General features: G+C 38.7%; 1 protein-coding gene across 1 annotated transcript in view; it reads right to left on the reverse strand.

Annotated features, from left to right (window-relative positions):
• The window catches only part of WDFY4 (WDFY family member 4), a 704,682-nt gene that overhangs the window by 275,761 nt on the left and 414,056 nt on the right, over positions 1 to 14,865 (reverse strand). Inside the window, exons 35-38 of the mRNA XM_006897732.1 lie at positions 14,032 to 14,270; positions 8,784 to 8,902; positions 7,366 to 7,551; positions 6,002 to 6,138 (exon numbers count right to left, since the gene is read on the reverse strand). Of these exons, the coding sequence (XP_006897794.1) occupies positions 6,002 to 6,138; positions 7,366 to 7,551; positions 8,784 to 8,902; positions 14,032 to 14,270 (681 nt within the window). The remainder of the gene's footprint in view (positions 1 to 6,001; positions 6,139 to 7,365; positions 7,552 to 8,783; positions 8,903 to 14,031; positions 14,271 to 14,865) is intronic.

The following is a 14,865-nucleotide window of genomic DNA, read 5'->3' on the forward strand; positions in this document are numbered from 1 at the left end:
AAAAAGTCATTTCTAGATCCATCTTGAAATACAATGTTGAGAGTGACAGGATGATATCCATACACATGCAAGGAAGTCCAATGAATAATACCACCATCATTCAAATATATGCACCAACAACCAGAGCCAAAGAGGAGGAAATAGAAGATTTCAACCAACTATTGCAATCAGAGATTGCCTGAACATGCAATCAAGATGCATTAATAATAAGGGGTGACTGAAATGCAAAAGTTGGGAACAGATAAAAAGGATTAGTAGTTAGAAAACATGGACTTGGTGACAGAAATAAAGCTGGACATAGCATGATATAATTTTGCACAATCAAAGACTTAGCAACTGCAGATCCATTTTATAAGAAACATAAATGCAGGCTACACACGTGGATCTCACCTAATGGTATGCATAGGAATCAGATTGATTACATCTGTGGAAAGAACCACAGGAGACACTCAATATCATCTGTGAAAAATAGACCAGGTGCTGATTGTGAAATAGACCAACTACTCATATGCAAGTTCAAGCTGAAACTGAGAAAAATTAAATCAAGTCCACAGGAACAAAAATTTGGCCTTGAGTCTATCCTGCCTGAATTTCAAAACAATCTCAGGAACAGGTTTGAGGCATTGAACACTAATGAGCAAAGACCGGATGAGCTGTGGGAGGATATCAAGAGTATCATCCAGGAAGAATGCAAAAGGTCATTGCAAAGACAGAAGAGGAAGAAAAGACCAATATGGATGTCAGAAGAAACTCTTAATATTGCACCAGAGCACCAAGAAGCCAAAGCAAAGGGAAGAAATCAAGATATTAAGGGGTTGAACAGAAAATTCCAAAGGGCACCACTGGAAGACAAAGTATTACAATGAAATATGCAAAGAGGTGGAGTCAGAAAATAAAAAGGGCCAAACTCAGCATTGTGTAAGCTGAAAGAACTGAAGAACAAATTCAAGCCTCAAGTTGCAGTACTTAAGCATGATTTGGGCAGAATATTAAATAATCCAGGAAACATTAAAAGAAAATGGAAAGAGTACATAGAGTCATTATACCAAAAGGAATCAGAGGACACAGAAGAAATTCATGAAACAACTTATGAGCAAGAGCCTATGGTGATGAAGGAAGAAGTTCAAGTTACTCTGAAAGGTTTGGCTAAAAACAAGACCCCAGGAATTGATGGCATACAAATTGACATATTTCAACAAACAGACACTGTCCTGGATGTGCTCACTAAGTTGTGCCAAGAAATCTGGAGGACAACCACCTGGCCAACTGACTGGAAGAGATCAATATTTATTCCCATTCCAAAGAGAGGTGATCCTACAGAGTGTGGAAATTATCAAACAGTATCATTGATAACACATGCAAGCAAGATTCTGCTGAAGATTATCCAAAAATGACTGGAACAGCACATCAACAGAGAATTGCCTGAAGTGCAGGCTGAGTTTAGAAGAGGCTATGGTACTAGGGATATTATAACTAATGTCATATGGATCTTTGTTGAAAGTACAGAGTACCAAAGAAATGCCTATATGTGTTTCATTGACTATATACAAAGATATTTGACTGTATAGATCACAGCAAATTGTGACTAACTCTGAGAAGAAAGGGAATCCCAGAACACTTGATTGTGCTTAAGCAAAACCTATATTTGAACCAGGAGGCAATCATCAGAACAGAGTAAAGACACACTGCATGGTTCGAACTTGGGAAGGGTGTGAGTCAAAGATGTGTCCTATCCCCATATCTTTTTAATCTATATGTGGAACAGATTATCTAGAGGCTGGGTTCTATGAAGAGAAATGTGGCATCAGGATTGGAGGTAGACTCATCAACAATCTGCATTATGCAGATGACAAAACACTGCTTGCTGAGACTGAGAACGACCTGAAGAGAGGCAAGGACTGCAGCCTTCAATTTGGATTGAGACTTAAAATAAAAAAAATAAAGATTCTCACCACTGGAATGATTGGCAGCACCATGATAGATGGTGAAGAAATTTAAATTGTTAACAGCTTCAGTTTGCTTAGCTCTACAATCAACACTCTTGGTACCAGCAGCCAGGAAAATAAAAGGTGATTTGCATTGGGAAAGTGGGGTGTCAGAGATCTCACCAAAGTACTGAAGAGCAATGATGACAATCTGGAGACTATAGTGTGCCTGATACAGGCCATGGTCTTTGCAATTACTTGAGAGCTGGACAATGACTAGAGATTATAGAAGAAGAATTGATGCCTTTGAGCTGTGATGTTGAAGAAGAGTATTGAATATAGCATGGACTGCTAGGAGAACAAATAAGTTCTTCCTCGAGAGGGTGAAACCAAGCTGCTCCCTGGAGGCAAGGATTCTGAAGCTTCGTCTGACATACTTTGGACATGTTGCAAGGCAGGATCAATCCTAGGAGAGGGTCATCATGCTTGAGAGGGTGGAGGTACAATGAAGGAAGGAAGACCCTCGATATGATGGATTGATTCAATGACTGGGGTAATGGGGGTAGGTGTATCAGAGACAATGAGATTGACACAGGATAGAGTAGGGTTTAGGGCTATTGTACATATGGTGGCTATGAGTCACAGGCAATTTGACAGCACATAGCAACAACAACAAATCACATGGGAGGAGACTGCTCATCTTTCTGCAGACTTGGTGGGGGATTTGAACCGCATGCTTTTGCAATTGTAGTGCACCTTTTTACCACTAGGTAATGTCACACTTCCAAGTTTCTTAGAGCCCAGGTCAAAGAGGAAGACAAACAGTTGTAGAATCTCTGTTGTCTGTATAAGTTGTGGAAAAGCAGTTTTCCCAGGACTACTGTCTGAAGTGAACTCCCTCATAGCTTCTCAGAAAGCTGAGGTACATTGTTGACTTTGTGTGCACTCAAACTGGCCTCTGCTACATTGGAATGCCCTGGCACATGCTTGCCTCAGAGCTGTCCAGCTTCCCTCCCCAGGGAGTCACCAGACTCATCTTCCTTAATTCTCACCTCTGCTACTCTTGCAAGGAAGGGTACTTCTTACTGCACCATGGAAAAGGCTTCGAGCCTCTCTCACCACCTCTCCTCCCTTGGTTGATTTTTCTGCATTGCATTTTATCACCTCACACCATTGTGAATTTATTTATCTGTTCATCTTCTGGATTCATCCTTGAGAATATAGTCTCCAGGAATCTGTAGACTATATTAGTCTTTTCCTTGACTGTAAACTCTGAATTTAAGTGCAGGAACAGAGTAAACAGAATGTTTAACTCAGTAAATATTTGATGAATTAATAAATGAGACTTCAACTCAGCAGCCTACCTCCACAAAATACCAACTCAATCTCAAAAATTGTTCCTTCTAGATGACTTCAGGTGAGTCAAGAGCAAACTGATAGTAAATAGTGAATCTGTGTGGCTCTAAGCATTGTAATGTCCTCAAGAATTTTCAGAGATGCTCATTCTCAACGGGCCTTCTTCTATCATAGCAGCCAAGCTGTGCCACCGACAGCTAGGTGAGAGAGAGGAGAGCCTAGAAAGGGACAAAACCAGCAGGCTACAAGGGTTTCTGTAAGAAGAGTGCCCACGGCCAGACACCTGCCTTTCCGCTTAGATTTGCTGCATCTCCTGAAATCAGCCTGGCCTGGTGAAGGAGTGGAGGCTCCAGTGTGAAGCAAAGGAAGTGGAACAGAGTCTGCCGGCTAGAACAACATTGGTCAGAGTCAGGGTCAAGTGCATAAGCACATGCGGGGATACATAAATCTCTAGGTGGTCTGCTATAACTCTACTAATGACCTTCCCTTAGGCAGAGAAGAGTGTAAGGTAAAATATAATTTTGAAAACGTTTTCCATTTCTAAGCACTTGTAATTTCCTGAGTTCTCCTCTGTATGCTAATACATAGATAGTCCTAGGTGTGTGTTCAAGAAATGGAGACCAAGAAATCCTGTGACTCATCTGAGACAGTGCTTACAGCTCTGAGAAGGACAAGTTCACACTTTCTCTGACTCACTGCAAATCTTTACTGGGCGTTATATTCTCTTTTCTTACGAAACAGTTAGTAAATCTTTCTATGTGGCTACTAAAACATATAATGTACCTGTCAATCAGTTATTGAGCTAAATAAATGCTATATCTGACAATGAGGATGCAAACTTAATCAGCATGCAAGCTTTTTCCTCCCTTTTGAACACCAACTTGGCATTCAAGCCCAAACAAGCTCATTTCCTCTTGTCTATGTTTGGGCTCTTTCTTCAGATACCCTGAAGCATTCTGTGCCTAACTCTAGGAAAGGAGAAAGTCTCCTGTCTTTCCCAGACTTCCTAGGTATGTGTGGGCACTTATTGACTTCTTAATTCTTCTCAACATCCAGTGGCAAATTGTCCTGGAGTCAGATCAAGGACAGCATCACCCTTCACATGGTGAAGCAAGTGAGATTGGGGTCAACATCACTTTCCAATGCTCTGGTGGCCTAGTGGCAAGAAGCTGTGCGGCAATCTTAAAGACTTGCAGTTTGAGACCACCAACTGCTCCATGGAAGAAGGATGGACGATTTCCTTCTGTATGATTACAGCCACCACAGGGTCAGCTATGGGTTGGTTCCAGTTTCACAGTACACAACATCACTTTCAAAGCCATGTGTGCTGAGAGCTCAGATTTTCTTCTTCCATGGTTATATACTTTTTTTCTTTGTAGAGGTAAATTTCTCAAAGTCCAATGCGTATTGCCTATATCTGCTCAATTAAGTCTGCCTTTGACTGTAAGTCGATGACCTCAACATTAGGAGGATACTTTCTACAAACAGCTACAGTCTCATATGTCCTTTCAAAACCTTTCTGTTTCCTCATGAAGAGGTAGAATTTTCCTGTTCTTGAATCTGAGCATTACTTCGAGCCTTTCATGAAAAGTGGAGTGGAGTAAAAGTGATGCTCCGTGGTACTGAAATGGGGTCAAAAGAAGTAAAATGGCCCTTACTATCAGAACAACAGTGCTTGAGACCTGGTCACCAAGCCCTAAGGAAGTCCAGATGCTGTAGCTGACAATTCCAGCAAAGACCTTAATCAAAACTACCAGATATGTGAATGAACCTTCAGGTGATCCCAGCTCCCTATGCCTGAGACTTCAAACAAACTATGGCAAAGATAAGCCAGCCAAACTTCTGACCACAAAGCCTATGGTCACAGTAAATCACTGAACTGTAGGGTGACTCAATATGTAGTTGCAAGGACATGGAAGAGAAACTCCCCAAACTTGTACCCACTCAGTTCAAATAGCTCATCACATTTCTTCTCATGAGTTCCACTTTCTCTTGCTGGCCTTACACACTTAATTCCTGTTGAGCTTTGGACTAGATGCCACTTAACACAGTGATTCACAAGGAAACTGGGAATAAGATTTTTTTTTTTATGCCACAGGAGCACTTAAAATTCACTGACCTTCAGTCACAGCCTCCAGTGACCCTCCAGTGGGTTTTCAACACTGTGAAATCAGACAGGAAGAGATTGTCCCTCTTTCTCCCTTGGAGCCAATGGAGGATTCGAACCACCAGAATGCAGCCTTTGGGCTAGTAGTAAAACTCCCTGCAGACTGCTTCACTAGAGTTCCCTGAAGGAATGGAGTCCATATTTATTTTGGGGTCTCTGTGAACACTTAAGGGTTTGGCTGCCAACAAAAACATTGGTAGTTTATGTCCCTCTGGAAGCAGCTAGGAAAAAAGTTCTGACAATCTATTTCTGGAATATCAGTCACTGAAAACCCAATTGAAAACAGTTCTACCCTGAACTCCAGAAGGGGTCTCCACGAATCAAAATTAACTCAGTGGCAACTGCTTTTCTTTTTGTTTTGTTCACGTCATTTGAAGTCATACTGCAATCTGGTTTCCCTGTATATAACTTCAAACTGGGAGACCACCTTAGTATACATTCATGTTAAAAAAAGCAAGGGATTAAATTGTAGCCAGTGAGAGCAGAGAGCAAATACAACCCCTAGGAGCAAACCTGATAGCTGAGCTCCTCTGAGGGAAGGATCTGAACTCACCTCTGCCTTGCATTCAGGGCCCTTGACTAGCCGACCAGGCATCAGTTTCATAGCTGAAGACAGGCTTTCACTCCAGGAAGTGACTTTGCTGTGGTAAGTGACATTTGAGCGACTAGCCAGGGTCTTCTTCTCAGATGCTGTAGAAAAGGAGGAAAGAATATTAGGGGGTGACAGAAGGAGGAGCACACACTCAAGGCTTCCAGCTGGCCTGGCGTTCACAGGGCCAGCCCAGGGTGTGAGCTAAGCATACCTCCCTCCAACAAGCAAGATAACCTGCATCACAAGTACCATTTCCAAAGTTCCCTACTCTGAATAACGTGGTGACTTTGGAATCATCCAAAGTTGGAATAAACCCACGCTTCGAAGTTTGTTTGCCAGCAGCCAAATATTGAACAGATTTGGGAAAGCTCTTGAGGTTCAGCTTTCTCATTCTACAAAATAGAAGAAATATCAATTCAGCTCATTGAGGTGTCATGAAGATAACATAGGACTTGAATTTAAAGGTCATAAAATGTAGAGATTGTTCAAAATATATGATCATTGACAAAAGGAGACCCACTTACAAGCTTATATTCTTTTATTCAGAGCTATATATGAGTTGGAGTCATCTTGATGGCACATAACAACATAAATATATCTACCTAGCTGTTCAATCTACCCAACTTAACTTTCCCATGGAATGGAATTGATATTATTTCTACTTCAAATTACACATACATATATGCATGCATACATGGATGAACATATCTGTTATAGCTAATTGGAAAGACAAATAAGTTAAGCTTCGGAACACTGGACATGGCACAATAGACATAGAAATAATCACTGTGACCTCAGTGATGCTAAAAGACATAAGTATACAAATCTCAATTTAGACAGTAACAACATTCTTAAAGACAAAATTAAAACTTCATTGCTTTCTCTAATATAAGGGTGTAAATGGTGAATCACTATGTGATTCAAGCAACAGTGGTATTTCTGGAATGTAAACTTTCATTTAAGAGATGAGGTACCCAAAGCTCAGGTCACCACATGACCTGGTGCAAAGTTCCAATTCTGATAGCTGATCATCAGGGCAGGTATTAGAAATCCAAGCTTCAGTGTCTAGACCAGAATCTTGCCCTTCTTCTAAGCAATTACTTGGATATATTTAGTTGGGGTTAAGTCTTCCTTTCAACCTAGATGAAAAGTGATATGTGTTGTTTGTGAGAAAAGATATTGGGAGAGACAGTAATGCAAATCTCACACATAGAATGGATAAGCTATCTGGTTGAAAAAGACCCCAAGCCCCAAGCAAAGTGTTGTGGGTCATTGTCGTATAAGAACCAGGAGTTCTTATTTCCTAGAACCTAATGAGCAGAGACCTAAGTAATGCTGCCAGGCCTTGAGCATGTTCTCCTCCCAGAGTGGAGTGATCTCTTCAATCTTCACTTCACTTTCTCCAGGCTTCACAGAAAGATCTGTCTTAAAGACATCCTCCAGCACCTGCCGCCTCTGTGCCACAAGCTTTTGCCAGAGAGTTCGTACCATTCTCTGAATGTTGTGTTGTACTGGAGGAGAAAAGACATTGAATAATCAGGGTGGTCTCAGATTTTCTTTCAGGGAAGGTAATAGGATGAGGGTCACAGATACTTTAATAGACATTTATATCTTAAAGTTTATCCAGTATCACAAACTCTGACCAGAAGGCAACTTTTAAATAGTCCTGGGACTAATAGCAACTGTCAACCTTGCAGATCCCTCCCTTGCCTTTTACCTCTAGCTCTGATAGACATCTCCAAGCCATTTATTGCAGCCTTCTTTTTCATATCACTGCATGGCTATGCCTGAGTCTTTAGAATCCTAGCAATTCATCTTGCTCTATACCACACTTCCCATCACCACCCATCTAGGAGACACAGATTTACCCAGATAATGTCAGACCAAGCCATTTCTGCCCGATATTCCCCATATGCATAACTCACCAATGAACACATAACTCTGTCTGATCTATGACTACTGAGTCCTTTCTCTGATGCCAGCCTGTTGTGTGGTTTTGTCACTAGCTAAATGGACATTGCTCAATGCAGATCTGTTGGTCTACTCTCAAGAGTGTGTGTTCATATTGTTACTGTGTCCAGATAGATACACTTTTAAGTCTTAATCATTTTGAGCACTGGCTTTGAGAATCAATGTGATCTAAACTCAATGTCCCTTGTGCCTAAATCTTATGTCACAAGATTACAAAGTGGAATACTCTGCAAACCAAAGAGACAGATGAGGGTCTAGTTGGACTTTCTGGATCAAGAGAGCAACTTTTCATACACATGGAACTAGCTACTTTCCTTCAACACTGACACTTCTTTTCACTTGATTTGAGATTTATAAATTCAAGGATAAACTCTGTCAAAACTGAAAAATCTCAAAGAAAGCAAAATGCTTATTTCTCCTGAATAGTATTTCCTTATTTCTAGGAAGAATACTGAGAGATAACAAGGTACTGGCGTTACCCAAGTTAGGGAGCGTCCCAGTTTCTGTGTCTGCTAGTTCAGAGAAAAATTCCAGAGATAAATTTGTAGTGAAGGCCTCTGGGATTCAGGAACGACCTCCAGTCCTGAACCTATAAGTTTATTCCTCTTTTATCTATGCAGCCATCTTTCTCATTCCATTTATACTATGCAACTAATGCTTGAATTGTGATCTCTACTGGCTTACTTTACTGTACTTGTACATTTATCTGGATTTTCTTAGAAATTACCTTTATCCACCTACTTTCTATTAATTAAAAACAAATAAAATGTACCATCACTCAAACTTGGGAAATCTTCCCCTCTTTTTCCTCCCACTTCTTCATTTGGAGAAAGAAAGACTTGATAAGGAGTCATCCTAGGCTTGAGTTCTAAGCCAAATCCTTCTGGATAGCTGGAGAAAAATAGATTGATTGTTATAAATTTTAGTCACATTGTGACCATTCTATTGTTCTATATTGTTCTTTATATGTACCTCCCAAACTCAGTACATAGCAATATGAAAAATATTATTTGGTTAAAACTAATAGCATCTTCCCATACACTAGCTAAACTACTATTGCTACTAATAAACTAATAACATTAATAACAACTTCTACTATGGTTGTTATGCAAAATTATTTTGGAAAATGGAAGAAATACCTTCTTTATGCTTGACATAATAAATCCTACTCCTTACTCTCAATGGCTTCCTGAGTTCTCTCTTGGTCTCTCTACTGTCAAAACCTGTCATTTGCATGGACCAAAATGTTGAATCATGCCTTCAATTGACACCAATTTCATCCTGCCGTGAATAGGACCAGAGATGATTTTATAGATGTGTGCCTTTCTCATTTCCACAAGGCCCAACTTCAAAATGGCCATATTCTCTGTTTAATGACCTACTGTCACCATCTTAAAATTCTCAATAAACTTTTAACCACAGTTCACATTTCAATTCTGTCAAGAACTCCACATTTCATGTATCTAGCTCTAAGAGTGGTTTAGCAGTTTACACAGCCAACACCTCATATACTATGCACTCTTGGAGCCCAACGTGTATTAATCTCCATGCATCTCCTCCCTGGAGACTCCTTCAACTTAATGAGCAAAGTAGGCACAATGCAATGGAAAAGACAAACATGGGGATAAAAAGGGCAAACGTGGAATGAAAAATATCAGCACATGCTAATGTCATCTTGAAATGTCTAGAATAGAGTTGCATCACATTCACATTTTAGATTTGGAATTATGCTACTAAATTGTTGTTGTTATGTGCTATCAAGTCAGAACCAACTCATAGATGACCTTCCAGGGAGTTTTCAGAGGCTGTAAGTTTCACTGGAAGAGACTGCTCAGCTTTCTCCCGAGGAGCAACTGGTGGGTTTAAACCATGTACCTTTGGATTAGCAGTATGACTCTGTATCCACTAGGCCACCTGAGCCCTCTAAATGGATAAATACAATAGTGGCAAGAAGCTGCACTGTAATCCCAAATGAGTTAGGTTTTAGTTCCCCAGCTGCTCTGCAAAAGGAGAATGGGCAATCTCCTCCCCTGTAATTAACTGCCTCTGAAAACACACTGGAGGGTCACTTAAGGACTGGTTCAAACTCAGTGGCACACAACAACAATAATTGGTAAAAGTCACTAAATAGCTACACAGAATCTGAAAAGGATGCAATTTTAAGAACATAAATTAATTGTCATGCCAAATGTCTACTTGTGTTGCTGTTATATTGTCAGTTGCCTTTAAGTAGATTGTGAATCATGATGTGCACAGAGTAGAATTGTTATCAGAGGTTGTCAAGGCTATGACCTCTTTTTTACATTTACTTCTCACTTTAATAGACTAGACAATGGCAAGATTGCTATATCACTGCTTGGGTAATCACAAAGCTTATGGTCAAAGTCTGTTAATCTGTGGCCATTTCTAGGGCTGGCCTAGGTGAGTGAAACAGAAGCCTTTCTTCATGCCAAGCATCTCTGCTTATTTTTTTTTAAAAGCAGATTGCCACATCTTACTTTCAAGACACTTCTAAGGTGGGTTTGAAGCACTAATTTTCAGTAACCTGGCACTTAGTCATTTGTGCCACTAATTTTTTTTAAACATAGGGACCTAAACAATTCCCCGAGTTAAATTACACACTGAAAATAGATTCTTCTATTTCAAACAAATAAGTAAAAAGGGTAAGTTCTTCTTCAAGGCTGTGGTTATTTCCCAACGGTTCCAGGGAGCAATAAGATATGTTACAGCAGTGTTTTGTAATAGTCAATGTTCAATGGAATTTTGGCATGTCAAGTGATCATTCATTAATCATTTGAACTGGAATTTATTAAGATAAAATACAAGGGCAAAGTATAGTAGCACCTAGTCCTTCCCCTGTCCCCTTCAACATGGCTTATGAGTACAATAAAAGAGATATAGCATTGTGAGTCCAAGATGCTAAGTGAATGTGTGTCATATAACACTACCACAAAAGAAATTGGCACAAAAGAGAGAAATGTAGCATGTTTTATATTTCAAAAAACTTTATATTTCAAAACAATATTCATCAATTTAAGGGATCTTTATTATTGTTCATTAGGCAAGTGTACTTAGGAGGACATTTAATATCATATCCTGTAAAATTTATGAAGGCAAAAACCTGTGTAAAGCATAAGCCTATCAGGGATTGAAAACTTAACGAGAGAGAGAGAGAGAGAGAGAGAGAGAGAGAGAGAGAGAAAAGAAGAAGGAGGAGGAGGGAGAGAAAGAGAGAGAAGAGTGATAGGCTGAATACTATCAAAGGCATAAAACTTACAAGACATGGAAAAACAAGGCAATTTCTTCAAAGTCTGGCTCTCACAAATTCCCTACTGTGTGTGTGTCTTTTCTGTATGTAAAATTAATCCTAGCTCACATGATAAAATTTAATATTACATATTCTGTCATTATATATCAGTCTATTAATGAGAATAACTACAATACAAAAGGAAGAATAAGAAACATAGTCATAAAAACTCTAAAAGGAGAAGTTAAGATCACAAGAACCATTTTCAACTTGGGAATAAAATTGAACTTACAGTTTTACTCTAGGAAAATTATTTACACTTTTCATCAAAATGAAAATGATAAAAATTATAAATACTTAGAAATCAGTAATAAAGGAGTGATAAGTAAAAGGGGTAGCCATCAATTTTATTTGAAAAGAAAAAGTATAAGCATAGCAGGTCAGCAAAAGAGAGGAAGAACCAATGAGATGAATAACACAGTGACTGCAATGGGCTCAAGTGTATCAGAAATGAGATGGTGAGGATTGCATAGTCCACCAGTTGCTCTACAGGAGAAAGAGGAGCAATCTCCTCCCATGAAATTTAGTGTCTTTAAAATAACCCTACAGTTTTCAATGATGAATTGGTTTCAAGCCAACAATAACAGCAAACAACTTAGCCAAAGTGTATAAGATGATGTTTCATCATCCTTGCTTCTAAGGAGCACCACAGCTTGAACTTTCTCCAAGACATACGGGTTGGTTCTTTGGACAGTCTGTGGCATATTTCATACTCTCCTCCACAGTTCAAAGGCACTGATTCTTCTTCTTTCATCCTTATTCATTGTACAACTCTCAGATGTATAACAAGTTATTGAAAAGATTCATGGCTTGAATCAAGTGCATCTTCGTCTTTTAACTGACATGATTGCTCCTTGGCACTTTGTAAAGATCCTTGACAGCCGACTTTCTCATTGCAATAATTCATCTTTTGATTTCTTGACTAATACCAAGGATGTTGATTGTGGATCCAAATATGATGAAACTGTTGACAGTTTCAACCTTTTCTCCACCTATCATGATGTTGCCTATCAGTCCAGTGGTGATGATTTCTGGGTTTTTTTAAATGTTAAGATATAACTCACATTGAAGGTGAATTATAACAACAAGTGCTTTACATCCTCCTCACATGCAACAAGTAAGGTTGTGTTATCTTCATAACTCAGGTTTGATGAGTTTTCCTTAGGTCTTGATGCTTCATTACTTTTTCATAAAGGGCAGCTTCTTGAATTTGTTCAGCACATAAATTGAATAGATATGGAAAAAAGAGACAGCCATGACAAACATCTTTCTCAATTCTAAACCATTCAATGTTACCTTGTTCTATTTGGACAATCGCTTCTAAGACTCAGTATAGATTTTGCATAACCACAACCAACTATTCTGGAGTTCTGATTCTTCTCAATGTTAGTAATAATTTATCATAATCCACACAGTCAAATGTCTTTACGTATTAGAAGTAAATCCAAACAGCAGAGATAATCATCTTACCTTGGTAACAACAGCAATGTTAGTAAAGAACAAACAATAAATGTTGATAAGGGTATGGAGAGATCGTGACTCTCATATACTCCACTGATGGAAATGTAAAATGATGCAGTTGCTATAGCAAGTGATTTGGCACTTCTTGAGAAAGTTAGAAATAGAAATATAATTTGATCCAGCCATCCCAGCTGTCCTGAAGAAATAAGAACTATGACAACCAGCCTTCACACATCCATGTTTATTGCAGGATTACTTTTTTACCATAGTAAAATATTTGAAGCAACCCAAGTGTCCATTTTAGTACATGCACATAATGAAGCATTATGCAACATTTTAAAATAATGAAGGATTCAAAAAACCATGCATAATATGGATGTATCTAGAGGGCCTATGATAAGCAAAATTTCAGTTACAAAAGGACTAATATTGTGTAAGATCACCATTGTGAAAGGCTTATAAGCATATAGAGCTAATTTTATTTAATTACCAAGGACAATAAGGAAGGGAGAGAGGAGTATAAAGTAATGAACAGATAAGCTGGTTGAGGGAAGTGCAATCTACAATATGTTGATCAATTCAACTCAATTAAATCCATTGCTGTAACATCAGAATTGACTCAAAGCTGATCCTCCAGCAGGTTTTCAGAGGCCAAAAATCACATGGGAAGAAACTGTCTATCTTTTTTTCTGTGGTGCAACTGATTAATTCAAACCACCAGCCTCTCAGTTGGCAGCACAACTCCGTATCTACAATCCTACCATTGTTAGTAATTAATTCTATTAGTATATTGTTATTAATGTTCTAAAAATGTGTACAAATGATGGAATGAGAATGTATTTTTGATGCTACAAAATAAAATATGTATGAATGATCCAATGAAAACCCTGCATGTTTTGTAAACTTTTCTGCAAATTAAAAAAAAATTAAACTATTTCCTTTATCAAATGTTAAGGTTTCTGAAATCTAGTTTTATTTATTGATTATTAAATTAATATGTGCACTTAATATTGGAATATTTCTGCCTCAAAAATTTAATCAATGAAATACCTTACAATCAGTAGTACCTTGGATTGTAGAAACAGGGTAGTAATCATTTCATGATAATTCCACTTGCTTTGCTCCATAATTTAAATAATTAGATAAATACAATGACTATATCATTTTATGTGTACCTCCACCAGTGCTTTTCTAAAGTTTGCTTATTTTATGTTGACCATTACTAAGTAAGGAACAAGCAGTTGACTCTTACCTTCCCGAGCTGAGCAGCAAAAGGCAATGCATGAGACAGAGAAGGAAGCTAACATTGGAATTGTAAGTGGCAAAGACAATATCCCAGTGATTCTGCAGAAAGTCAAGGATGCTGAGGAGGCTGAGGCACTCAGAGAGGGACTGCTGGGGCTTGGAAAGGCAGTGCAGGATGACTTTATTCAAACTGCTATACAAAGTACTGAGGATGGCTTCCTTTGAAGGTGAGGCATTCTCAATGGCCTAGGTTGTAAAAAGAAGACACATACTTAGAAGTTCTTGGAACAGTTTGTGACTTCAATATTGACACAGTGAAATGTAAGATGATATGATAAACAGGGACATATTTTTACAATTCAAAGGGACTAGTTTCTCCTACTCTTAGAGAAACAAAATTCACTGCCCTGGCGTCCATTCCAACTGACAGGGACACTGCAGAGCAGGGTAGACCTCCCCGAGGGGCTTCTAGGAAGTAAATCTTTACCAAAGCCTCTTCTTTCTCCAGTGATGAGGTGGTGGATTTGAACTATTGCTCTTTTGGTTAGTTATGCAATGTGCAACCCATGGTGCCACCAGGGTGCCTTCTTCTACCCTTATTTTAACCACGCAAATTATCAACAAAACAATCCAAACATTTCCATTATTATTTTTTTAATCCCCAAAATGCAAACAAAACAAAAACCCAAACAAGACTTATGTAAAAAATATGACAAAATATGTGCATATTTACCAACCTCATAAAAAGGAAAATGAGCCTGGGGATTAGAGATTTAAGGAATACAGGAAATATGGTTGAGACACACTATTTTACTGTACAATTTTTAAAAGGGGGTAGGGG

This window comes from Elephantulus edwardii, unplaced genomic scaffold (assembly GCF_000299155.1).
Source record: "Elephantulus edwardii isolate Elephantulus edwardi_28Jun2011 unplaced genomic scaffold, EleEdw1.0 scaffold00213, whole genome shotgun sequence".
Lineage (NCBI taxonomy): Eukaryota > Metazoa > Chordata > Mammalia > Macroscelidea > Macroscelididae > Elephantulus > Elephantulus edwardii.